Source organism: Neoarius graeffei, chromosome 14, assembly GCF_027579695.1.
Source record: "Neoarius graeffei isolate fNeoGra1 chromosome 14, fNeoGra1.pri, whole genome shotgun sequence".
In the NCBI taxonomy this organism is placed as follows: domain Eukaryota; kingdom Metazoa; phylum Chordata; class Actinopteri; order Siluriformes; family Ariidae; genus Neoarius; species Neoarius graeffei.
Window position 1 is genome coordinate 79,465,195 of NC_083582.1, and position 27,345 is coordinate 79,492,539.

Consider the following 27,345-nt stretch of genomic DNA (forward strand, 5'->3'; position numbering starts at 1 on the left):
AGCAGCATTGGGCTACATCACACCACTCCATTGTTGATTATTTTCCTATAATAGCATGACACCATTTTATTCCTTAAAAAAGTCTATAATAGCATACTTGGACTATTGGGGGAAGCCATGGCCTAATGGTTAGAGAAGCAGCTTTGGGGCCAAAAGGTTACTGGTTCAATTCCCTGGACCAGTTGGAATGGCTGAAGTGCCCTTGAACAAGACACCTAACCCCAGGCTGCTCTGGGTATGTTGTACGTGGCTTTGGATAAGAACATCTGTTAAATGCCGTTAATGTAATTTACTTACATAGTTACAATATGGGGATAAAATTTTTTTAAATTCTTCAAAGGCTATTTGGATAGATTTTTTTGGTACATTTTTAGTTTTATCAAGTGGTTCTATGTTAAACAATTTCTAAAAAGAAAACACACTGCAGTAGAGTAATCAAATATACCATACACTGAGAGGCTCTGGTTGAAATTACGGATTCTCTGAGGTGACTGGTGCAGCCTTGAAGAAAATAATACTATGCCAGTCACCTCAGAGAATCCATAATAACAGTGCATGGTATATTAGATTGATATCCCTCATCAAAAAATTCCAAACAAAGTGTTAAGATTGATAAACTCACTGGAGGCAGCCATGTTTGTTGTTTACGTCAGCATGACCTTCGACCTGCATATGTCCAATGTACCATGCTATCGTCTGCCTCGCTAGGTATGATCATGATGCGTAGATCTGCACACACACACACACACACACAGAAATGCTCACAGAGCCACAGCTGTGACTCGAGTCGGCTGTATAGCTTGAAATCATGACGTCACTTCGTGGCATATCCAGGATACACCATGCTTGACTCACACCATATCCATTTTTTTTTGCCATCATGAGATACATTGCTTAATCAATGGTGAAGTTATTTTATGTCACATGAGCCATCCTGGGCCAATCCCTGCACGGGAATTTTTTGATGAGGGATCTAATGAAGCTATTCCATGAAATCGAGTCGTACATGAGCTGATGGGTGACGAGGCGCATAGCACCGAGTTGTCTATAATCCATGTACGACAAGATTGAGTGAAATAATTGTTTTATTCTCTCCACATTCACTGGATTTTGAGAAACAGAGCATTTTTATTTTTAGCAAATTTGATGAATAAAAACTTTGTACAAAACTTCCAACAAAATAATTTCAGTGTAGAATGTAAACAAACCAACAAAACGACAGGAGCAATTTGTGAAAAAAATGCTATAATAATAATTCTTAAAAAATTAAAAAAGATACGTTCTTACCATCAAATACTTTTATTCCATATTTTGTTGCTTTTTTGTATTTTTTTGGGTTTTGTTTTTGAGTAGAGTTTTTATTTCGTTCTCGGTTGGTTCAGCAACACGCTCCACCATTTTGTTTTTCTCTACTCACGGTATATGAACTGATATCCTAGTAGTAGAGTAGCCAATCAGAGTGCACGATTCCTCATATCCAGTGAATGTGGACAGAATAATACATTATATCACTATAGATACCTTTGATGCCCAAAAAAATCAACTTAAGCATGTGTATAATCTGACTCTGAACATGCATAACTGCCCCTGTGTCCATACTGACAAGACTTTAAGCTAACTCTGAATACAGCCTCATTTTTTTATTTATAATTTGAGTTTATGAAGTCACATACTCATGCTTTATAAAATCCTGCCTGTCCCTATTACTATTTAAAAGCATTTATAAGTAGTTACTGTAAATCCTAAAGATTGCCTATAGTAATGTCCAATACATAACATGTATTGTATGTATGTCTATATGCTGTATTTTTTTTTCATTTCTGTAAAGGTGACTATACACTGAGGATACAAGCCCAAAATAAATACGACTTTATCCAAACGACTGTGCTACTTAAAGTAAGATCTCTACTGACCAAACTGCTAGTCTTCTCAAAGCCTGCTCTCCCCAAAATCAACCAAACTATTCTTTTTGAAGCCTCATCACAGCCATCTTCATATGGCATACTTTATATGTGGAACTTTGGGGATGGCTCATCAGAGGTTGAAGGACCTCATAAGATTACCAGGCATGTTTTTAAGAAAGCCGGCATGTTCAATGTTTCTGTGTGTTCCAACAACACCCTGTCAAGGCTGAATTCCTGGATGGTTGTGGAAGTTTCTGAAACTATCTCAGGTGTCCATCTGAGGTATAATGGCCCCAGTGAACTCAATTCAATCACTGAAATCCGTGGAAGCGTATCCACGGGTACCAGTCTCAGATGGACCTTTGATCTGGGTGATGGGACGGTGTTTAAAGACCTTGAGAAGAACTCAGTCTCCCATGTCTATAGGTCTACGGGAAACTACACTGTCGTGGTAACAGTTTGGAATGGCGTGAGCAGCGTGAGACAGTCTATCAGTGTAGAAATTTATGGACTTGCTGTTATGGGAATCCTGCCACTGGACTGCATAGTGAGTGGAAAGGAAGTAAATCTTCAGGCACTAGTTACAGGGAATGTTTCTCAGATAACTTTCCATTGGAATTTTGGAGACAGTACTGGAATGTCCATAAAGAAAGGAACACCAACCATTGCTCATACATTCTCAGGTACCGGGAGTTACCTCATCAACATGACCATCTATAGCCAAACAGGATCTGCTCACTATGAGACAAATGTATGTGTTGAAACCTTAATTACAGATTTGAAACTACACTCATCTGTAAATATTGCAGCAGTGGGTGAAGAGATATGTTTTGATGTGTCAGTGCTTCCAACTGGTATTGAAAGCCACCAGTTTCTCTGGTATAACAGTTCTTCCTGTGACTGCCCTGTGAATGGGACATCACATCACTGCTTTGTTTTTTCAAAAGAAGGCAAACATGAAATTAAGGTAATCACACAAAACCGGGTCAGCAAGAAAACTGTGGCAACAACAGTCTTTGTCCAGAGACCTATATCAGAACTATCTGTGTGGCACAGTGGCGATAGAGAAGTGTTTACTGTCAATCAGTCATATTACTTTTGGACTGAGCCAAGCCAGAATGATGTTGTTATTGAGTGGGACTTTGGTGATGGTTCGCTGAAGAATGAAGGCCAAAATCTGTCACATGCTTTCACTTCAGCTGGTCAGTATCATATCAGAGCTTTGGTTTTCAATGCAGTTAGCAAAGAGATTGTAGGTGTTGATGTAGAAGTCCAGGTTCCTATATCAAATGTAATAATTCACACTAACAAGCCATTTGCAGAAGCAGGCCAAGAAGCAGTTTTCACTGTTTCAAGCAATGTCATGGATAATGTTGAATTTTATTGGACAGTGGACTCCCTGACTCAATCACAGCTCGGAACATCAGAGTACAAGTATGTGTTTCCCAAAGCAGGGATCTTTCACATTAAAGTGTTGGTCCAGAATCTTGTCAGTAAAATCGAAACCTCAACAACAATTGAGGTTTTAGAGAGAATACAAGATGTCCAAATTACAAGCCAGGTTCTTAGATCGATGAGCTATTGTCCTACAAATGAGACTATCACTCTGATTGCTTCTGTAAACCAGGGTACCAGCTTGGCATATCACTGGTTAGCTCATCAAGATGGAGTTGATGACATAGTTGGTAATGGCAAACAGTTTGAATTATTTACACGTCACCCTGGTAATGTGTCTTTAAAGCTTATAGTTGCCAATGTTCTTGGTAAAGTGCATAGCAATTTTTCTTTAAGGGCAGTTGAACGTATTTCTCATGTAAGTATCTCCTCACCATTAAATGTAATAGTGAAAGGAAAACCCATTAACATCAGAGTGACTATGAAAACTGGGACAGATCTTCAGTATATTTGGTTTTTAGATACTGATCAGTCTCCTGTAACAACAGATGTACCTTTTGTCCTTCATGCTTTCAATGCCATTGGTGTTTTCAAGCTCAGAGTGTCAGTAAGAAATGTTCTTGGCTCAGTCAATGCCACTAAACAACTTAAAATTCAGGAGCCTGTTTCAGAGATTGACTTTGAGGTAAATGGACAATCACATCCCTACTTTGTCACATCAAACAGTTTTGTGAAGTTGCAAGGATCCATCAGAAAAGGAAGTGATCTACACTGGGAGTGGAGTACCATTTTCTCGGACGGAAGTACAATTGTTTTAGGTAAAAATCAAACTGTCACCTATTCCTTTATGTATGCAGGAGATCACCGAGTAATACTTAACGTCTCAAATGAGATTAGCTGGCAGTCTGTCTCACATGGAGTAACAGTTCAAGATGCCATTGAAGGTTTTCGTCTAAGAGTGAGTGATGCAATCGTCTGTGAGAACAATCCAGTCACTTTCATATCCTCCATCACTCAGGGAAGCAGTGTTTCATTCAGCCTGGAATTTCCAGGAGGGAATGCATCCCTAAAGGATCAGGAGGGTTTTACCACCTCATCCATTCCTGTTGGAAATCACACTATCAAAGCAGTTGCTCAGAATCTTGTTAGTGCTTTGTCAGCAAATATCACTGTGAACGTGGTAGAACGAGTAAGAGGTCTTCATTTGATTGACTGCTGCTCCTCTGTTTTGGAAGCCTCAAAACCAGTCAGTTTCAAAGCATCAGTAAGCACAGGATCTAAAGTTATTTACCAATGGAATTTCCACTTAGATGGCTTCAAAACTTTACAACAAACTGGTGAAAATGTTATATATTCCCCTGTCAGCAATGGATCCCTGTCTGTGACCGTAGAAGCTCGGACTGACTTCTGTTCTCAGTCCATAATGGAGACGGCACAAGTTCAGTGGCCAGTGAAAAGCGTGCAGCTCTCTATCGTATCTGATGGACCTTTTGTAGATCACAATGTCACTTTTTTTGCCCTCACTGATGGTGGGAGTGACCTTATGTTCAAGTGGAACTTTGGTGATGCTCCTGAAGGGATCCAAGTTACAAAATCCAATCAGGAAGTCCAGAAATATAAGGTTGAAGGCAGATTTATGGTCCAAATAACTGTTTTCAATAACATCAGCCAAGTCTTTGCACAATTCCCAGTTCTGGTAAGGAAACTGGAATGCACCCAGCCTCACATCACCCTCATCCAAGAACAGGAGAAAATTCTTAAATCAAGTCCAAACTATTTTGAAGCAAGTGTGGATCTGAATGATTGCACCTCTTACAAGACAAGCTATCTCTGGGAGATCTTTACAGATCCAGACTGCAAGGAAAGGAAAGTATTTTTAAATGGTTCAGTGGATGTTACTACACCACTCCTGACTCTCCCAAAGCATACACTAGACGTGGGAGACTATTGTCTGAAGTTTACTACAAGGTTTGAAGGAACACCGTTACAACATTACAAGACTACAGGGTTTTCTGTAGTGAACAGTCCATTGGTTCCCTTGATCAAAGGTGGCTCTTTTCAAATTTGGTCAAACCAGAAAGACCTGATACTGGATGGAACAGAGTCTTATGATCCTGATGATACAGTTAATGAGGCTGATCTGTTGGAGTTTCAATGGGATATTACAATGGTGAGTACAGTGTTGTTTTTGGCAGCCATTTTTGATTTAGTTTTAGTCTTATGGATGAAATGGTTATTAGTTTTAGTCACATTTTAGTCAATTCTATCCTTGATAGTTTTGGTCTAGTTTTAGTCATTCATTTTAGTCAAAAAATAAATTACTTTAAAACATTAAACTAGGCCAGTACAGAGATAGGAAATTGTAATCGAGGTTGACAGGTTGTGCATAACATACGCTCTACATAAATGCTGTCTAGTGTGCATACTCTACATAAACGCTGTCTAGTGTGCATGCTCTCTACATAAACGCTGTCTAGTGTGCATGCTCTCTACATAAACGCTGTCTAGTGTGCATGCTCTCTACATAAACGCTGTCTAGTGTGCATGCTCTCTACATAAACGCTGTCTAGTGTGTATGGTCTCTACATAAACGCTGTCTAGTGTGCATGCTCTCTACGTAAACGCTGTCTAGTGTGCACGCTCTCTACGTAAACGCTGTCTAGTGTGCATACTCTCTACATAAACGCTGTCTAGTGTGCACGCTCTCTACATAAACGCTGTCTAGTGTGCACGCTCTCTACGTAAACGCTGTCTAGTGTGCATGCTCTCTACGTAAACGCTGTCTAGTGTGCACGCTCTCTACGTAAACGCTGTCTAGTGTGCATACTCTCTACATAAACGCTGTCTAGTGTGCACGCTCTCTACATAAACGCTGTCTAGTGTGCATACTCTCTACATAAACGCTGTCTAGTGTGCACGCTCTCTACGTAAACGCTGTCTAGTGTGCACGCTCTCTACGTAAACGCTGTCTAGTGTGCACGCTCTCTCCATAAACGCTGTCTAGTGTGCATACTCTCTACATAAACGCTGTCTAGTGTGCACGCTCTCTACATAAACGCTGTCTAGTGTGCATACTCTCTACATAAACGCTGTCTAGTGTGCACGCTCTCTACGTAAACGCTGTCTAGTGTGCACGCTCTCTACGTAAACGCTGTCTAGTGTGCACGCTCTCTCCATAAACGCTGTCTAGTGCGCATGCTCTCTACATAAACGCTGTCTAGTGTGCACGCTCTCTACGTAAACGCTGTCTAGTGTGCACGCTCTCTACATAAACGCTGTCTAGTGTGCACGCTCTCTACATAAACGCTGTCTAGTGTGCATGCTCTCTCCATAAACGCTGTCTAGTGTGCATGCTCTCTACATAAACGCTGTCTAGTGTGCATGCTCTCTACATAAACGCTGTCTAGTGTGCATGCTCTCTACATAAACGCTGTCTAGTGTGTATACTCTCTACATAAACGCTGTCTAGTGTGCACGCTCTCTACGTAAACGCTGTCTAGTGTGCACGCTCTCTACATAAACGCTGTCTAGTGTGCATGCTCTCTACATAAACGCTGTCTAGTGTGCACGCTCTCTACATAAACGCTGTCTAGTGTGCACGCTCTCTACGTAAACGCTGTCTAGTGTGCACGCTCTCTACATAAACGCTGTCTAGTGTGCATACTCTCTACATAAACGCTGTCTAGTGTGCATGCTCTCTACATAAACGCTGTCTAGTGTGCATGCTCTCTACATAAACGCTGTCTAGTGTGCATGCTCTCTACATAAACGCTGTCTAGTGTGCATGCTCTCTCCATAAACGCTGTCTAGTGTGTATACTCTCTACATAAACGCTGTCTAGTGTGCACGCTCTCTACATAAACGCTGTCTAGTGTGCATGCTCTCTACATAAACGCTGTCTAGTGCACATGCTCTCTCCATAAACGCTGTCTAGTGTGCATGCTCTCTACATAAACGCTGTCTAGTGTGCATGCTCTCTACATAAACGCTGTCTAGTGTGCACGCTCTCTACATAAACGCTGTCTAGTGTGCACGCTCTCTACATAAACGCTGTCTAGTGTGCATGCTCTCTACATAAATGCTGTCTAGTGTGCACGCTCTCTACATAAACGCTGTCTAGTGTGCACGCTCTCTACATAAACGCTGTCTAGTGTGCATGCTCTCTACATAAACGCTGTCTAGTGTGCACGCTCTCTACATAAACGCTGTCTAGTGTGCACGCTCTCTACATAAACGCTGTCTAGTGTGCACGCTCTCTACATAAACGCTGTCTAGTGTGCACGCTCTCTACATAAACGCTGTCTAGTGTGCACGCTCTCTACATAAACGCTGTCTAGTGTGCACGCTCTCTACATAAACGCTGTCTAGTGTGCACGCTCTCTACGTAAACGCTGTCTAGTGTGCACGCTCTCTACATAAACGCTGTCTAGTGTGCACGCTCTCTACATAAACGCTGTCTAGTGTGCACGCTCTCTACATAAACGCTGTCTAGTGTGCACGCTCTCTACATAAACGCTGTCTAGTGTGCACGCTCTCTACATAAACGCTGTCTAGTGTGCACGCTCTCTACATAAACGCTGTCTAGTGTGCATGCTCTCTACATAAACGCTGTCTAGTGTGCACGCTCTCTACATAAACGCTGTCTAGTGTGCACGCTCTCTACGTAAACGCTGTCTAGTGTGCACGCTCTCTACATAAACGCTGTCTAGTGTGCATGCTCTCTACATAAACGCTGTCTAGTGTGCACGCTCTCTACGTAAACGCTGTCTAGTGTGCACGCTCTCTACGTAAATGCTGTCTAGTGCGCATGCTCTCTACATAAACGCTGTCTAGTGTGCACGCTCTCTACATAAATGCTGTCTAGTGTGCACGCTCTCTACATAAACGCTGTCTAGTGTGTATACTCTCTACATAAACGCTGTCTAGTGTGCACGCTCTCTACGTAAACGCTGTCTAGTGTGCACGCTCTCTACATAAATGCTGTCTAGTGTGCACGCTCTCTACATAAACGCTGTCTAGTGTGTATACTCTCTACATAAACGCTGTCTAGTGTGCACGCTCTCTACATAAACGCTGTCTAGTGTGCACGCTCTCTACATAAACGCTGTCTAGTGTGCACGCTCTCTACATAAACGCTGTCTAGTGTGCACGCTCTCTACATAAACGCTGTCTAGTGTGCACGCTCTCTACATAAACGCTGTCTAGTGTGTATGCTCTACATAAACGCTGTCTAGTGTGCATGCTCTCTACATAAACGCTGTCTAGTGTGCACGCTCTCTACATAAACGCTGTCTAGTGTGCACGCTCTCTACATAAACGCTGTCTAGTGTGCATGCTCTCTACATAAACGCTGTCTAGTGTGCACGCTCTCTACGTAAACGCTGTCTAGTGTGCACGCTCTCTACGTAAACGCTGTCTAGTGTGCACGCTCTCTACATAAACGCTGTCTAGTGCGCATGCTCTCTACATAAACGCTGTCTAGTGTGCACGCTCTCTACGTAAACGCTGTCTAGTGTGCACGCTCTCTACGTAAACGCTGTCTAGTGTGCACGCTCTCTACGTAAACACTGTCTAGTGTGCACGCTCTCTACATAAACACTGTCTAGTGCGCACGCTCTCTCCATAAACGCTGTCTAGTGTGCACGCTCTCTACATAAACGCTGTCTAGTGCGTATGCTCCATTGTTCACAGACTCGTGTTTCTGCCTCCGTTTAACATGTCGCAATATGCTGATGGAGCACAAACATGTCATGATGAACACACAACTAGAAGATGACCACGCTGTCTCTAGTTTATAGCCACAGCATGTATCTCTGTCTCCCATTACAAGGCATTCCATTTTATTTTCTGCTGGATTATGTGTAAAATATGTCCATAAATCATCATGTCTTTTCCGCCCACCAAGCCCTTGTGCTGGCGTTGCCACTGCCATGGTCCATGAACTGTGCACTGTGCCCGGACATGCCCGGTGCAGGGCTCTACACTAACTTTTTTTTTCAGGAGCATACGTGCTCCTAAGTTAAAAATTTTTGGAGCACAGGGAAAAAAATGGGGGCACAAGCACAAGTAGGTTTTCATTTTAAAGGTTTATTGCAGCGCAAACCTTAGACACACCAACACATAAAACGCAAAACTCAATTGAGAATGAATGAATGAATGAATGAATGAATGAACAAACAAATGAATAATGAACAACTGAATGAATGAACAAACAGTAGCTAAACAGAGAGCAGAGCTCAGCAGAGCTAACAACATCATCAAGGACAGCTCCCACCCTGGCTCTGAGTTCTTTGACTTGCTGCCCTCAGGCAGGCGTTACAGGTGCATCAAAGCAACGACCAACAGACTCAAAAACAGTTTTTTCCCACAGGCCATAACCACCTTGAACAATTAGCCTTTTTCACATTACGTCACTTGCAGGGGAACTCATATCCATTTTCAGCCTTTTGAATGGAAGAAGAGGTATACGGCGGCAACATATGTTAACAAAACCGTGTCATTCACAGATAAGATTGATAATAATATTGCGCATTGTTGTTTATCATTACGTATTGTTAGCGACCATTCCAGTCACCTATCTGCCTTGTTTTGGAAAGGAAGTTTACTGACTTTCTATGGTTGCTACTTGTTAGCCAGCAGATTAGCATGCCGCCTCTTCTTCTATTCAAAAGACTGAAAACGGATGTGAGGTTCTTCTGCAAGTGACGTAATGTGAAAAAGGCTAATTACATGCACTGACTGACGCCACTTCTGGCAGGTGCAACAATGCGCCAACAAGGACCTAAAAGGACAATATTCTCACACTTACCTGATACAGTGCAGTACTTATTACAGTGCAACCTCACACAGCAACTTTTTAGTTTTTATAGCTTTTGTATATTTTATATTTATATTTCTACACTTTTACATCCATACCCAATACAATGCAATACCAAATACAGTGCAATATCCTGAGTTTTGTAGCTGAACTGAGTTTCTATAACTAATGTGCAATTAACATCTGCACCTCAACACGCCCAGTTGTTTATATATTCTTTGTTTTTCTGCTGTGTTGTGACATGCACCATTTGTATATACTGTATATTATTTGTTTTTCTGCTGTGTTGTATGTTCCCATCTAAATGTTTGCACTGGGGTGTGTGCTTTCCATCTCATTATATAATTTTCCCGCACCTTCTCCCGTCGTTCTAGCTTTCTTCACTACACTTTCTTCCTCGTCCATTCTTTTATTCTTGTTTCCACCATCATTGCTTTTAAAAAACGCCATTATTCTCTGCATAGCGAATATATTTCTCAGCTCGGTCCGAACCAGCTCTCAGTTATCTCTCAGTTGAATGATCTGATGAATCCCTAAAAAGCACTTTTCTCACTTAATGCCACACCCACAACATACACCCGTGGGAAAGAGGGGCAATCACAGAAAGATGGGGCAGAACGGCAAAAAAAAGTAACTTTTTCACTCTCCCCGGCTACCGTGGGAACCACCGCAGTGCAAGACAGAGGCAATGCACGCAACTACAGACAGGGAGCAAGGCGCAGGCAGAACACACACACACACACAACACTGAACACACACACTTGCAACAGTACAGGCCGTTACTCGTTACACTATTCGGTCGGCTATCCAGCGCTGGATTTACATACTTTGCAGTTTAACTTTTGATACATTTTAGAATGTTAAACTCGTCGCGTCTGTGCTCAGTGCTTTCCGAAATTGTCGGCCGCAAGAAGCCCTCGCACGAATGCGCGTGGTTTTTTTTTCGTCATTCGCATGCCGAAAAATTTGCTCGCAAATGCGAGTGAAACGTGCGCACTGTAGAGCCCTGGCCCGGTGGTGGGCGTGACCAAACAAGGACTGGATGCAGGTGCATTGCTGATATTTTCAGCATTTGGCAGACAGGTTGAACACACCGTTGGAGGAAATGCTATGCATTTTGATAGTCCTATAGCCAACCCACTAACATTTTCATCTCATCTCATCTCGTCAACGAAAACAACAGATACATCTCGTCATATTTTCGTGATCAAAGAGTTATGTTTAGCTCGTCACTGTCTCGTTTTAGTCATGAAAAAAAGGTGCATTAACGAAATCATTTCGTCATCATCATCGTTAACGAAAACAACACTGGGTGAGTATTATGAGTCAAATCATATATCAATTGCCATGTTTGCATATATTGTACTTTGCAAGTACCAGTATTAAGCCCCCTTGAAGTTTTCCACATTTTGTAGGGTTACAACCTGGAACTGAAATGGAATCAATCCATGCATTTACACAAAATGGACCATATTGTTGAAGTGGATATGTAAGACATGAAGTGGTGGTCAGCTAAGCTCACTGTTCACAAAGCGTTACTATCACTGGGGTGCCGTGCTACTCATTAAAATGCTCTACGCTTGTATTGTTTTGGGCCGCTCAAATAGAACAAATTGTGAAACTGATAATAATTTCTTTCGGGTCCCCCATGAAGTGATAAAAAAGGGTGAAAGAGCAAAAGATTTTACCAAAAGATGACGAGAAAGGTGGCTCTTGAACTTTTCACCGTGATGGAAGGGAGCCGAGTCGAAGAACGCTTGAGTTTGCAGTGACCACTTCATGAAAAGTTTGTAAATTCCTCTGTTTTATTTCATTTGGATTTGCAAATCACTTGTCTTGCTATTTTTCATTATTTCATAATGTCTGAAGTTCAGGAGATGCTTCAGTCCTCAGGTGTGTTTTTGTTTCCTGTTTGATCATGGTCACCATATTGTAAATTAACACTTACATTTTCACTTCATTTATCAGGATGTCTGAGCGATCTTTACAAGGATGATGATGTAGATTGAGCTCCTACACTGAACTAGAGAGAGAAGATATCGAGACGATCCACAGAAACACAAAAGCAGAGCTCACGAGTTAACAGCACGAAACCGCTTCCCCGGCTGTGCGGTTACAGTGAGCCGTGATCACTTCTCCATCCTGTTTAACCAATCCCCAGGTCTTTAAAGGGGTTTCTGAGTATCTTTGTGAATGATTTAGCTGGAAGAGAAGAGCAGGGAGGATTGGGAATTGAACAGCTGTGGTTTGTTTACACCCAATACTAAAACTTGTAGCATCCTAAAAATCATAGCAGAGATGCACATCAAAAGCCCCAAAATTCCTCCATACTCGAGCAAAAACAATACAGGATTTATCTTGTAGTGTCCTAATCCCCAGATCTTTAACCCAACCCCAGATAAAAAGTTGTTCTCCTCCATGCTCTTCCAGGTTTTCATCTGTGTGTCCATGTACTGTAGAACGATGTCTGCAGCACCAGGTAATTTGAGATGTCAGGGAACTCAATGGATAATTTTCCAACTCATAGGAAAAATCCTTCTTTGTTAATGTGTAAGGATCTAATCCCATCACAAAGAGTAACTTTCCGAAGATATTTTGACCGTGCATTGGCCTCTAAACTACAAAAATAGTTGGAGACGGTTTCACTCGTTCTTTCCATAATGGCAGCCAAATCGGTTTGCCTGACCACCACTTCATTCACTGGAAGTAAACTCGCAAGCAAACGTCACATGACTGAATAAAACCTATATAGGGATAAATAAAGCTCAGAAATAGCATATGGGAAATGAGGCAAGACTTTGCGGTGCATATGTGTGTGTGCGACCTCCGTGGACTCTGCTGATGAGGAGAAGACATGGCTTGAGCTGCTGTTACACTTCATCGCATGTCACACAATTAGTTGAAAGGTGTTAATATAAATACACCTATTTCTGAAAAAACAAAAACAAAAAAAACAAAAAAAAACAGTTTGTTTACTAAAGAAGCAGCTTCATGAAGACCAGGGAGATATCAAAAGAAGATAGTTAACAGTACGTACACCGCATACACCATCTGCCTTAACAAATGCCCCTGCAGACTCGCTTATGTAGGGTTTATGAAAGAGCAACTCCAACTCCGCATCAGCAAGCATCGGAGCAACATTTGGTGTGGAGAGGAACGCAACCCAGTTCCAGCCAGTTCAAGTTAGTCATTCACAAAATGAGTGCACTGTATTATGTGGGTATTGAGAAAGTTGAGAAACCTACACAGGGTGGTGAGCAAAAAACACTTTTATTATAAAGAGATTTCTACATTTATATTTATACCCTTAACACTTATCTCATCAGGCTGAGCAGAAAATTATAGGAAATGCAGCCTTTTAGTCAATGTGGTGATAGATAGATAGATAGATAGATAGATAGATAGATAGATAGATAGATAGATAGATAGATAGATAGATAGATAGATAGATAGATAGATAGATAGATAAATAAATGTGTGTGGGGGGGTTTTCTCATAAATGCGACTTTTTTTTGTATATTTGTGACTTTTTTCCCTCATAAATGTTCTCTAAAATTTTGACTTTGCAGTCTCAGAGACTATCCGATTTTTGTTTTGTTTTTTTCTGTAAATGTTTCCACTTTAATCTTGGAAATTGAGGGTTTTTTTTCTTGGAATATAACATCCCTCCCTGAGCTTTGTAATTTTTTTTTTCTACAACAGCCCTAATACACCATCATATAAAAGAGGTTGCCCACCCCACCCCACCCCCAAAAATTGTACCTTCAAATTTTAATCATTGTGTTTATCAGATTTGTAAAAACACAATTCAGTCCATTTCAATTCCATGTTATAACACTACAAAATGTGGAAAGTTGGGCACTGTACTGTCTTATTTGGTTGCTTTTATAAACAAAAATGTAAGTCTCAAGACCACCACAGCATAAGCAAATCCTGTTTTAATGTGCACCTTGTATTGTATAAAAGTCTAACATTTCTAAAATGAGCATGTTTATGTTTACAGGAGCAGAACACCAGCACATCTCACTGTCCTGCATCCTTCCTCAGTAATTATCCCATTCCCTGCAACAGCAGCAAGCTCATTCTGCCCAGGCGTATACTAGAGCCAGAGAGAGTGTACCATTTCACACTAACAATTCAAAAACATGGTCGATCACCCGTCTCTACTGTCCAGCATGTGAGTATCATCTATTATTACTCCTTTAATAACTTGTACTTCTGAATTTTTTTTAAATACTTGTGTTACAATGCATTAATGCAACATAGTTTTGACCCATGTCTTGTTTATTCAGGTTCAAGTACATAAAGCAGAAGTGCTACCTGTGACTGTAAAGTGTGTATCCTGTAGATTGGGGTTTTCTTCTTCTATCAGTCACAGCCATTCTCTCGCTTTAGCTGGACGCTGTCCTCTGTGCAATGGCACTGTTCAGGTATTTTAAACACGAGTATTAATGCATAAAGTGTACAGACTTCATACAGTATATCAAAATCTGTTTGCAGAAAAATTATTGGTTACCACTGTTACCTCAGAACAAGGTTCTGGGTTTGAACATCATGCCTGACTAGGGCCTTTCTACAATATGTAGAGACTTTGCATTCTCCTCATGCCTGCATGGGTTTCCTCTGGGTGCTCCGGTTTCCTCCAACAGTCCAAAGACATGTGGATTAGACATTAATTACCTACTCTAAATTGCCCATGGGGTGAATGATTGTCTGTCTCTGTGTAGCCCTGTGATAGATTGGTGACCTGTCCAGGGTGAACCCCGCCTCTCATCTGAAGTCAGCTGGGATTGGCTCCAGCTTCCCCTGCAACCCTGGTGAATAAAGCGATATAGATCAGAGCGGAAATGTCAGGGCCTTCTACACTTTCACAGAAAATCCAAACATATCAGCATTTCAAATGTTCTATTTAATTTATTTCATTCTTTCATAAATTCATGATAATTATTCTCTTCTAATTCTAATTTGGCCTAATTTTCTATTAAATGTGCTTCAGAAATGAAAGGGTTACTGTCCTGAAAACATTAAAATCGAGTTCTCCAATGAGATTGTTTTGTTTGTTGTCTCTAGGCTGAGAAGAGTTTAAAGCTGCTCACTCATTGGTTAGGACTTCATTGCCGGGACAGAAGGCCATGGCAGTGTATGTTTATGTAGGAAGTGACAGATGAATTAACCAATCAGATTTTGATTTATAGTGGGAGGGACCAAAAATGTATCATCCTCGGCCTTCTCGAAGGTCAACGTGAGTTTAACCGCGAGTCAGCGCCGTCAGAGCAGCAGTGAAGTCATCTTCCAGCCAGTGTAGCATTCATTAGTAGTGTTACAGTGGGGCAAAAAAGTATTTAGTCAGTCACCAATTGTGCAAGTTCTCCCACTTAAAAAGATGAGAGAGGCCTGTAATTTTCATCATAGGTACACTTCAACTATGAGAGACAAAATGAGAAAAAAAAATCCAGAAAATCACATTGTCTGATTTTTAAAGAATTTATTTGCAAATCATGGTGGAAAATAAGTACTTGGTCAATAACAAAAGTTCATCTCAATACTTTGTTTTATACCCTTTGTTGGCAATGACAGAGGTCAAACGTTTTCTGTAAGTCTTCACAAGGTTTTCACACACTGTTGCTGGTATTTTGGCCCATTCCTCCATGCAGATCTCCTCTAGAGCAGTGATGTTTTGGGGCTGTCGCTGGGCAACACGGACTTTCAACTCCCTCCAAAGATTTTCTATGGGGTTGAGATCTGGAGACTGGCTAGGCCACTCCAGGACCTTGAAATGCTTCTTATGAAGCCACTCCTTCGTTGCCCAGGCGGTGTGTTTGGGATCATTGTCATGCTGAAAGACCCAGCCACATTTCATCTTCAGTGCCCTTGCTGATGGAAGGAGGTTTTCACTCAAAATCTCATGATACATGGCCCCATTCATTCTTTCCTTTACACGGATCAGTCGTCCTGGTCCCTTTGCAGAAAAACAGCCCCAAAGCATGATGTTTCCACCCCCATGCTTCACAGTAGGTATGGTGTTCTTTGGATGCAACTCAGCATTCTTTCTCCTCCAAACACGACAAGTTGAGTTTTTACCAAAAAGTTCTATTTTGGTTTCATCTGACCATATGACATTCTCCCAATCCTCTTCTGGATCATCCAAATGCTCTCTAGCAAACTTCAGACGGGCCTGGACATGTACTGGCTTAAGCAGGGGGACACGTCTGGCACTGCAGGATTTGAGTCCCTGGCAGCGTAGTGTGTTACTGATGGTAGCCTTTGTTACTTTGGTCCCAGCTCTCTGCAGGTCATTCACTAGGTCCCCCCCGTGTGGTTCTGGGATTTTTGCTCACCGTTCTTGTGATCATTTTGACCCCACGGGGTGAGATCTTGCGTGGAGCCCCAGATCGAGGGAGATTATCAGTGGTCTTGTATGTCTTCCATTTTCTAATAATTGCTCCCACAGTTGATTTCTTCACATCAAGCTGCTTACCTATTGCAGATTCAGTCTTCCCAGCCTGGTGCAGGTCTACAATTTTGTTTCCGGTGTCCTTTGACAGCTCTTTGGTCTTGGCCATAGTGGAGTTTGGAGTGTGACTGTTTGAGGTTGTGGACAGGTGTCTTTTATCCTGATAACGAGTTCAAACAGGTGCCATTAATACAGGTAACAAGTGGAGGACAGAGGAGCCTCTTAAAGAAGAAGTTACAGGTCTGTGAGAGCCAGAAATCTTGCTTGTTTGTAGGTGACCAAATATTTATTTTACCAAGGAATTTACCAATTAATTCGTTAAAAATCCTACAATGTGATTTCCTGGATTCTTTCCCCCCATTCTGTCTCTCATAGTTGAAGTGTACCTATGATGAAAATTACAGGCCTCTCTCATCTTTTTAAGTGGGAGAACTTGCACAATTGGTGGCTGACTAAATACTTTTTTGTCCCACTGTAGAAAATACTAATAAAGTAGTCAAGCCATTGCTATTGAAAGCAAGTAGCACAGGCTAACGACCAAGAAACTAAGATTTCTGTCTCCAGACTCTTCTTCCACGCTACACGCTCGCCACAGTATTTTTCACTCAGACTTAAAGATTAATTTCCCTGTGTAATTTACTGAGTTACTTTTAAAATCAACATGAACAGCTACACACAATGGAGCGACCTGGCAGCCTGACGCTAATCCCTTACAAAATCCTTTATCCTGTTGCTGTTTTGGTGTCTGGCTAAGTTTTGGCTGAGTTCAAGTCCCAGCTCTAATAGTAACGGTTCACCACTGATATCGATGATGGATAGATGGAAAAATTAGTCATTCATAAGAATTGTTACTTGCATGAGTGCATACAAGCTTCTGACAGATGTTCATTGAATCTCAATTTAATTTGCAATTACAATTGTTTTCAAATACAATATTGATGAAAGAGGAACTAGGTTTTATATGGGTTTGTCTCAGAAACTGGGTACTGTGGGGGTACCCCATTAAATATACTCACAGTCAATAAACTATACGGTTTTGAATGGTGATGATGGTTTTAATTTGAAATAAAATGATGAAAGAAATAATACAGATAAAACTAAATCTTTGATGTGAATACTCTATTCAGAATTTGGCAAAAATTCTGCAAATTTGTGGAAAAATGGCGGCTTGATCTGGGGCATGATAAATGGTCGACTACATCACATTCCCTTAAAAAGGTTGTAGTCCACTGAAAAGTCTACAGTTATCACTAATTGTATTTTAAGTTGTAACTTTATACACCTAAGGATTGGTGCGCTCACAGAATAATCATAACCGTAATAAAACATCATGCAAAATATTTGATCACCGTTGTAACTCCATTTTCCCCAAACCCAAAACCAATACGATCGTGTGTTTTGATCTAAACGGAAAGCCTCAGGGTCGAGGTCACGACCTCACCAAAAGTAGTAACTTAAAATCACTACACCATATAAACATTTAGTTATAAATCTGCAATTTTGTTTTTTAAAACGAAAGCTGAAAGTTAGGTATAGAATATGTTTCTTACAGAATATGTTACGATGGTAGCTGGTCTTGTATGAATTTCTGAGCTATAAAATGAGTTGTTGTCTATTTTTTACCGTAGCGTGTTATTTGTGTGCGGGGAAGGACACACATTAACAATTTGCATGTGTAGAATGGAATTTTCCACTCCAACAGTTAGAAGTTGATCGTGCTTCCATTTGCGGTCTTTCTGTTACGCGGGTGATCTGTTCAGACATTATCACTGAAAAGGTGAGTTTTGACAGTTTTATTTTGTTTTAGTCTTGCAGTATAAGGCAATAGAATGTTTCTTTTTCATCTTACTTTCATATTTCATAGTGTTTGCATATTTTTGGCCAATATTTTGCAACCGTGGTCAATTTAGATTAAGCTTTTGATAGAATCTACAGCCAGTCATTTTGCCCCACCCCTGCCTCGCGCTCTGTCCGGTGCGGTAGTGATGTCCCGTTGCTCGCGCGCCGCAGCAGAGACCCGCGCGACCTTCAGCCGGTACAGTTGCTGTTCTTTTACCACCATTTTATTTGTAAATCAATTTTACAAAAGCATTTGAATTGTAATCAAAAAAATTTTCCAAAGCATTTGAATTGTAATCAAAAACATTTTCCACAGTGAATGCCAGATAAAGCAAGATGCTATCTTTATTCTTATTAAACATGACAAAAGAAACATTGAGTGTTAGGTAAATGCAAAAAAATAGTAAAATTAGAAAATTTATTTTTTGACCATAATGTCCCAAATGAGAGAGCAGTTTCTGAGACGGACCCATATATATATATATATATATATATATATATATATATATATATATATATATATATATATATATATATATACACACAGTGGGGCAAAAAAGTATTTAGTCAGTCACCAATTGTGCAAGTTCTCCCATTTAAAAAGATGAGAGAGGCCTGTAATTTTCATCATAGGTACACTTCAACTATGAGAGACAAAATGAGAAAAAAAAATCCAGAAAATCACATTGTCTCATTTTTAAAGAATTTATTTGCAAATTATGGTGGAAAATAAGTATTTGGTCAATAACAAAAGTTCATCTCAATACTTTGTTATATACCCTTTGTTGGCAATGACAGAGGTCAAACGTTTTCTGTAAGTCTTCACAAGGTTTTCACACACTGTTGCTGGTATTTTGGCCCATTCCTCCATGCAGATCTCCTCTAGAGCAGTGATGTTTTGGGGCTGTCGCTGGGCAACACGGACTTTCAGCTCCCTCCAAAGATTTTCTATGGGGTTGAGATCTGGAGACTGGCTAGGCCACTCCAGGACCTTGAAATGCTTCTTACAAAGCCACTCCTTCGTTGCCCGGGCGGTGTGTTTGGGATCATTGTCATGCTGAAAGACCCAGCCACGTTTCATCTTCAATGCCCTTGCTGATAGAAGGAGGTTTTCACTCAAAATCTCATGATACATGGCCCCATTCATTCTTTCCTTTACACGGATCAGTCGTCCTGGTCCCTTTGCAGAAAAACAGCCCCAAAGCCTGATGTTTCCACCCCCATGCTTCACAGTAGGTATGGTGTTCTTTGGATGCAACTCAGCATTCTTTCTCCTCCAAACACGACAAGTTGAGTTTTTACCAAAAAGTTCTATTTTGGTTTCATCTGACCATATGACATTCTCCCAATCCTCTTCTGGATCATCCAAATGCTCTCTAGCAAACTTCAGACGGGCCTGGACATGTACTGGCTTAAGCAGGGGGACACGTCTGGTACTGCAGGATTTGAGTCCCTGGCGGCGTAGTGTGTTACTGATGGTAGCCTTTGTTACTTTGGTCCCAGCCCTCTGCAGGTCATTCACTAGGTCCCCCCGTGTGGTTCTGGGATTTTTGCTCACCGTTCTTGTGATCATTTTGACCCCACGGGGTGAGATCTTGCGTGGAGCCCCAGATCGAGGGAGATTATCAGTGGTCTTGCATGTCTTCCATTTTCTAATAATTGCTCCCACAGTTGATTTCTTCACACCAAGCTGCTTACCTATTGCAGATTCAGTCTTCCCAGCCTGGTGCAGGTCTACAATTTTGTTTCTGGTGTCCTTTGACAGCTCTTTGGTCTTGGCCATAGTGGAGTTTGGAGTGTGACTGTTTGAGGTTGTGGACAGGTGTCTTTTATACTGATAACGAGCTCAAACAGGTGCCATTAATACAGGTAACGAGTGGAGGACAGAGGAGCCTCTTAAAGAAGTTGTTACAGGTCTGTGAGAGCCAGAAATCTTGCTTGTTTGTAGGTGACCAAATACTTATTTTACCGAGGAATTTACCAATTAATTCATTAAAAATCCTACAATGTGATTTCCTGGATTCTTTCCCCCCATTCTGTCTCTCATAGTTGAAGTGTACCTATGATGAAAATTACAGGCCTCTCTCATCTTTTTAAGTGGGAGAACTTGCACAATTGGTGGCTGACTAAATACTTTTTTGCCCCACTGTATACACTTTTTAAAATTCTCTATCCACAGTATAATTGGACTGCAGAAACCACAGATGGTGAAGTTTTACTTCTGAATGAAGTCTCAACTTCAACAGGACACAGCTCTACAGATCTTGTCATCAGACCCAATATGCTAAAACCTGGACTTGAGTATATATTCAGTCTTAATGTGTCCCAACCTGCTACTGGACTATGGGGGTCAGCGAGCATTGCTTTTTCCCCCAATCAGCCACCCAAGGCCGGCAAGTGCACACTGTCTCCAGAAGATTCGGTTCAACTTCTGCAAAATGTAGTTTCATTCAACTGCTCAGGTACTGCAATATGTCATGACTGTCAAATCCAGTTAATTCAGGGAATTCTAATACTTGTACGTTTTGGGGTAAAAGTCACCTCAAAATACTTCACTCGTGTAATTTATTAGTGCAAGATGCATACTAAGTGAGAAGGGCTTTATTCAGAGCTGAGTTATACCCTTTTTTTTTGGGGGGGGGGGTTGCCTAGAACAAAGTTGTGTCTCAGTTATGTGCAATTCTGACCTTGGACTTCAGAGTGATTTCTTGTGTAATATTGGCTTGAGTGACTAGAACTGGAAGAGCTAAAGGAGACCTGTAAGTGGAACATTGTGGTCAACTTATCCTTCAAACTGTGGGCACATTTTCTTCACAAGAGAACACATTGAATAAAAATAAATATTGCCATAATATATGCATAACCTGATTCTGAAACTTTATCTGAATAAATATTAATATTACTGTCAAAATTTGATTCCAAACTCAAGGAAGAATAGTTCACTTAATTCAGTTATTATTTACTTTTCCATATCTACAGGCTGGGTGGATGAAGACAGTATCTCTACTCAGTTGATATACACTCTTCAGGTCACACAATGCGAGAGCCCAGGAACACAGTGTCCCTTGATAAACCTATATCGAGGCACACAAAGCACATTTGGCACACTGGTACCCCTGGGCAGTACAAGATCAGGCCACAATGCTTCCATGATTACTGTAATGATCACTATTGAGGACAACATGGGAGCCAAAGTTACTGCTATCAAAAGGTGTGTGAGATGCTGCTCCTATCATTAACAAGAACATCTGCTGTTAGATATGCTCCTTCGACATTGTATATTTTGAATTTTTCATCTGCCATAACTTACCAATGAATAAATCCTGCAGGAATCTGGTAGTCATGGTGCCAGTGAGTGACCAAGACATGATAGAATGGTTGAAGAAAAAGAGTCAGGAGGAACTGTGGGCTTTACTGAAACAAGGCAATCCTCAAAATGTTATACCTTATACCATGGCTTTGACCAGCCAGCTCAATCAGGTGGGTTCCACTGCTTTAACCTGGGTGCGATGTTATGAAAAAAAAAAGTGGGTATTTCAGACAAACATTGCTAATTAACAAGACTAGAGTTTACCAGACGATAGCATACAGAGGTGACCAACATTGTTAATAAGAAAATCCTACAATCAGAATGTTACCCCAAAAACATAACATATGAGTGCTTCATTTAAACTAACAACAAAAGTAACAAGAAGGGAACTCGGAGAGCACAGACCTCCGTCATAAATAATATTTGTTTCTTGAATATTGAATATGATATGCAAATCTGCAATTGCAACCACTTTATATGTGAAACTAAATTCATATATCTTCCCTGTGAGCCGGATTTGCTCCAGAATTTAATAGGTTCTTCCTTGGCCCATGTTACACCCTTCCACCAAGTTTCATGGAAATCAGTTTGGTAGGTTTTGAGCAATCCTGCTTACAGGAATAGATTGATGAGGAAAACGAGACTTGTTTTGAATGGTGATAGTGGTGGTGCATAGTCCTCACTCACACTACTTTGCTTCCAGTTGGTTGTCCAAGTGGCAAACAAGAGAGCAAGATGATGAGGGTTGTCGGGAAGCTGCAATATTAGTGATGAATCCCTGGTGGAATGAGGATGCCAGAGCTCTGTTAGCTGTTCCATTTCAGGATTCCAGATGGGCCTTCACGGCAACCGTGACTAGCACCAGGGCATATAACGTCTCTGCTGTGCGTCAACCTGACTGGCAGTCCCCAGGGTTTACCACATGGTATGCATCTCCATTCTTCTGTATGGATACGAAGTGTGGATGCTCTATAGAAGACAAGTCAAGACCTTGGAAGCCTTCCACATCCATTGCCTTCAGTGCATCCTCAGAATGACCTGGGAGGACAGAATCACCCACATGCGGATCATAAGCAGCATTGGTTCCACCAGCATCAAATCCATCCTTCTCCGTCAAGTTCTTCGTTGGACCAGGCACATGGTTCTGATAAACACTACTCGACTTCACCATATGGGGAAGCTGGCTGAAGGAACCCATCCCCGTGGTGCACCAAAGAAACACTGGAAGGATTTCCTCAAAGAATCCATGAAGTCTTGTAATATCCATCCTGGAGATCTCAAAATCCTCATGGCCAATTGTACCACATGGAGACGGACTGTCACTGAGGGGGTCAATCATTTCGAGCAAGAGAGAACAAGGATATGTGAGGAGCAATGACCAGTAAGACAAGAGAAGCGACTCAATCTCTCAGCACTCGTAGACCATTTCCTTTGTTCACACTGCCCTTGGATCTGCGGATTCAACATCGGCCTTCATTTCTGTGTCAGGGCACATGGGAGAAGGAAAGAACCTGGGGTGGATGAGGAAGAGACCATCATCATTGTCAAACCAACAGATGGCCAGGAGGAGGAGCTTACAGGGAGACAACCAAGTCAAGTCAAGTTTATTTTTATAGCGCTTTTAACCATAGACATTGTTGCAAAGCAGCTTTACATAATTTGAATGACTTAAAATATGAACTAATTGTATCCCTAATCTATCCCCAATGAGCAAGCCTGTGGCGACAGTGGCAGGAAAAACTCCCTCAGACAACATGAGGAAGAAACCTTGAGAGGAACCAGACTCAAAAGGGAACCCATCCTCATTAGGTTGATAACAGACAATGTGATTAACATTTTTAACAGTTTTAACATGAAGTCTGTTTTGTTGATGTTATAACTCTTCATTGATGGAAACTTGAGTGCAAAACTGTTCATGACAACTGCAGTCCTAAACTTAGCAAGTCAACTGTAGTCCTCAGCCATAAAAGCATGACTGTAAGTGTCCAGAGCATCCTCCAGGTGTGACTTTCAACTGTCCATATGGGGCCGTCCTCCACAGGAGTGATGTGATGAGACTCCAACCAGACACAGAGCACCAGGATGGATCAGGCAGGTCCGAGGAGCAGAAGACGTCAGCATCTTGATCTCAGGATTGACATGTAACTCAGAGGGACAGACAGAGTGGGGGGGAGGGGGGGAGAAAAAGAGAAAGAGAGAGAAAACACAGGTTGTTAGGTATGCCCAGTGTCACCTGATGAGTAGGAACAGTATTCATTTTGTGCTGAGTGCAAACAGGGACTCCAGGAAAACTAACTATGATAGCATAACTAAAAGGGGAGAGCCAGAAAGTAACACAGGCATGAGGGAGCCCCGGGACATAAAGCAGCAGCCACTACACCGTCAACAAACTCGAGTGAGCAAGCGAGTGGGGACTGACAGCATCCATACATCCCAGTTTACCAAAACACTCTGTCTGAGGACCCTCCAGATCTACACCTTTACCTCATAAACACCATTAACACAAGGCTTGACTAAACAGATCTTTCAGCCTAGACTTAAATGCTGAGACTGTGTCTGAGTCCCAAACACTACTTGGAATATTGTTCCGTAACTGTGGGGCTTTGTAAGAAAAGGCTCTGCCCCCTGATGTAGCCTTCACTATATGAGGTACCAGCAGCTAGCCTGCACCTTTTGATCTAAGTAGGCGTGGCAGGTCATAAAGGACCAGAAGTTCACTCAGGGGCAGCAAGGTGGTGTAGTGGTTAGCGCTGTCGCCTCACAGCAAGAAGGTCTGGGTTCAAGCCCCGTGGCCAGCGAGGGCCTTTCTGTATGGAGTTTGCATGTTCTTCCTGTGTCCGCGTGGATTTCCTCCGGGTGCTGCAGTTTCCCCCACAGTCCAAAGACATGCAGGTTAGGTTAACTGGTGACTCTAAATTGACCGTGAATGTGAGTGTGAATGGTTGTCTGTGTCTATGTGTCAGCCCTGTGATGACCTGGTGACTTGTCCAGGGTGTACCCTGCCTTTTGCCCGTAGTCAGCTGGGATAGGCTGCAGCTTGCCTGTGACCCTGTAGAACAGGATAAAGCGGCTAAAGATAATGAGATGAGATGAAAGAAAGCTATCCGGATAATGTTATCAATATGAGTTTCTAATGAAAGACTGGAGTCAGTAATCACCCTGAGGTCTTTTACTGCTGCACATGAAGAAACAGAAAGGCCATCCAGAGTTACTGTGGAATCAGAAAACTTACTTCTTGCTGCATGTGGTCTTAGTACAAGTATTTCAGTCTTGTCAGAGTTAAGCAGAAGGGAGTTAATAAGCATCCAGTGTCTAATGTCCTTCACACATTCCTCAGTTCTATTAAGCTGGTGTCTCTCATCAGGTTTTGCAGAAACATACAACTGTGTGTCATCAGCATAACAGTGGAAACTAATACCATGCTTACGAATAATTTCACACAGAGGGAACATATATAAAGAAAAAAGCAGTGGACCCAAGACAGAACCTTGTGGAACACCAAACTTTACCTCAGTATGTCTAGAAAAATCACCATTTACATCAACATACTGATAGCGATCAGTTAAATAAGAGCTGAGCCAGGAGATGGTCATTCCCTTAACTCCCACAACATTTTCTAGTCTATCCAGAAGAATGGAATGATCAATGGTATCAAATGCTGCACTAAGGTCAAGCAACACAAGCAGCGAGACACAGCCCTGATCAGACGCCAACAGTAGGTCATTTACTACTTTAACCAGAGCTGTCTCTGTGCTATGATGAGGTCTAAATCCTGACTGATACATTTCATGGATGTTATTCCTATGTAAATATGAGCATAACTGCTGTGCCACAGCTTTTTCAAGGATCTTGGAGATAAAGGGGAGGTTTGATATTGGCTGATAATTGGACAGCTGACAGGCAGTGCCGTATTAAGCCAATGCGTTGCCCCTGGGCACTATACGTCAAGTGCCCCCCCCCCCCCACCACCACCCTGCACGCACGCGTTCAGTAACCTCCTGCACACACTCACAAACCTTGCCCTTTGCTGTCAAAAATAGTAGCATATACATAAACAATAGTACACATAAACAAGGTCATTCTTCCTCATTGAAAATTTATTAAGTAGGCTACATCAGCCCATCAAATTCACTGAAAACAACCAACAATATGCATGTAGGCATATTGAAATGTCTTATTCAAAAATGAGCAGCATATATTTGTATGTCTCAATAAAAACCTTCAAAGCATCCTCCCCATAGCGCAGGATCAGTTGAAATAGAGAAGTGTTCTACTGGCGTCGGCTGCGCTGGGTTGACATCCATAACACCCTCGTCTTCCTTCTCGTCACCATGGTGTGAACTGATCTCTACCTGGCTTAAAGTGGCTTCGCACATATCTTCCTCCCCGGGGTCTCCCTCACTCCCATCTTCCTCAAGGGGATCCTCGTCATCGCCGACCCCTTGGCTAACACTGGCTGTGGTTGTAACATCTCCCTGGCTAGTGCTAGCAGGGCCATCTCCCTCACTAGCATCGCTGATTTCACTAGCTTTGGCTTCAGAGCTGGTAGTGACAGCAGTTGTCGATGTTTTTATAAAAAAAAAACAATCTAACACTGGAACATTTTTAATTGCAGCTACACGCCTGGAGTCTTTCTCTTTTTTTAATTTTCTCTTCACACAACCACTCAATTGATGTCTATCCATTTTTCATTTCTACCGCAGTTTTTAAAAATTAAAAATTGATACATTTCACCGTAGGTGGACTGGCTCAACTGACAGGTTGAGGAAAGGGGGGCTAATGGTCACATAGGCCACTCTTGCTCAGAATTATGATTATTGTTGTTGTTCTTATGAAATTAGTGTTCATAATGAATTATATATGACTATTTAACAATGTCAAGTGTATAACCATTTTAAGTGTACAAACATTCACGAAAAATATTTTTAAAGTTTCTGTCATGTGGTGCCCCCCCACTGGCTGTGAGTGGTTAGTGCCCCTGGGCACTGTGCCGCAGGCCCATATAGTTAATCCAGCCTTGCTGACAGGGATCAAGGTCAGGTTTTTTAATCAGGAGTTTGATAACTGCTAGTTTAAAGGATTTGGGTACATAGCCAATCCTAAGAGAAAAATTTATTAAATTTTGAAGCGGTTCAATTACTTCAGGTATTATCTGTTTGAATAGACGTGTAGGTAAGGGATCTAGTACACAAGTTGAGGCTTTTGATGCGGAGATTAATGAAAGTAATTCAGTTTCTGTAAGGGGAGTAAAACATTCTAATTGCTGATCTGATACAGTTATATTGTTAACTACAGGGTCACTTACATTGTCTGACCTTAAATTAGTAGTTTGAATTTTTTGTCGGATATTCTCAATTTTGTCATTAAAAAAATTAATTGAAGTTGTTGCTACGACATACTACAGGTGTGCATGTGTCTATAGTGGACTTATTCCTAGTTAATTTTGCTACAGTATTAAATAGGAATCTAGGATTATTTTTATGCCTCCTCCACCATAAGGTGCAGGAGGCATTATGTTTTCGGGTTGTCCGTCTGTCCGTGTGTCCGTCTGTGCGTGCATGTGTCCATGCGTGCGTCCGTCCCGAAACCTTGTAAACGCGATATCTCAAAGGCTAATGAAAGGAAT

The 27,345-nt window shown here is 41.6% G+C and overlaps 1 protein-coding gene across 1 annotated transcript in view; it reads left to right on the plus strand.

Moving 5' to 3' along the window:
• The window catches only part of pkd1b (polycystic kidney disease 1b), a 130,263-nt gene that overhangs the window by 33,418 nt on the left and 69,500 nt on the right, over nucleotides 1-27,345 (plus strand). Inside the window, exons 12-17 of the mRNA XM_060938890.1 lie at nucleotides 1,829-5,469; nucleotides 14,123-14,293; nucleotides 14,409-14,546; nucleotides 20,589-20,871; nucleotides 21,389-21,620; nucleotides 21,739-21,889. Of these exons, the coding sequence (XP_060794873.1) occupies nucleotides 1,829-5,469; nucleotides 14,123-14,293; nucleotides 14,409-14,546; nucleotides 20,589-20,871; nucleotides 21,389-21,620; nucleotides 21,739-21,889 (4,616 nt within the window). The remainder of the gene's footprint in view (nucleotides 1-1,828; nucleotides 5,470-14,122; nucleotides 14,294-14,408; nucleotides 14,547-20,588; nucleotides 20,872-21,388; nucleotides 21,621-21,738; nucleotides 21,890-27,345) is intronic.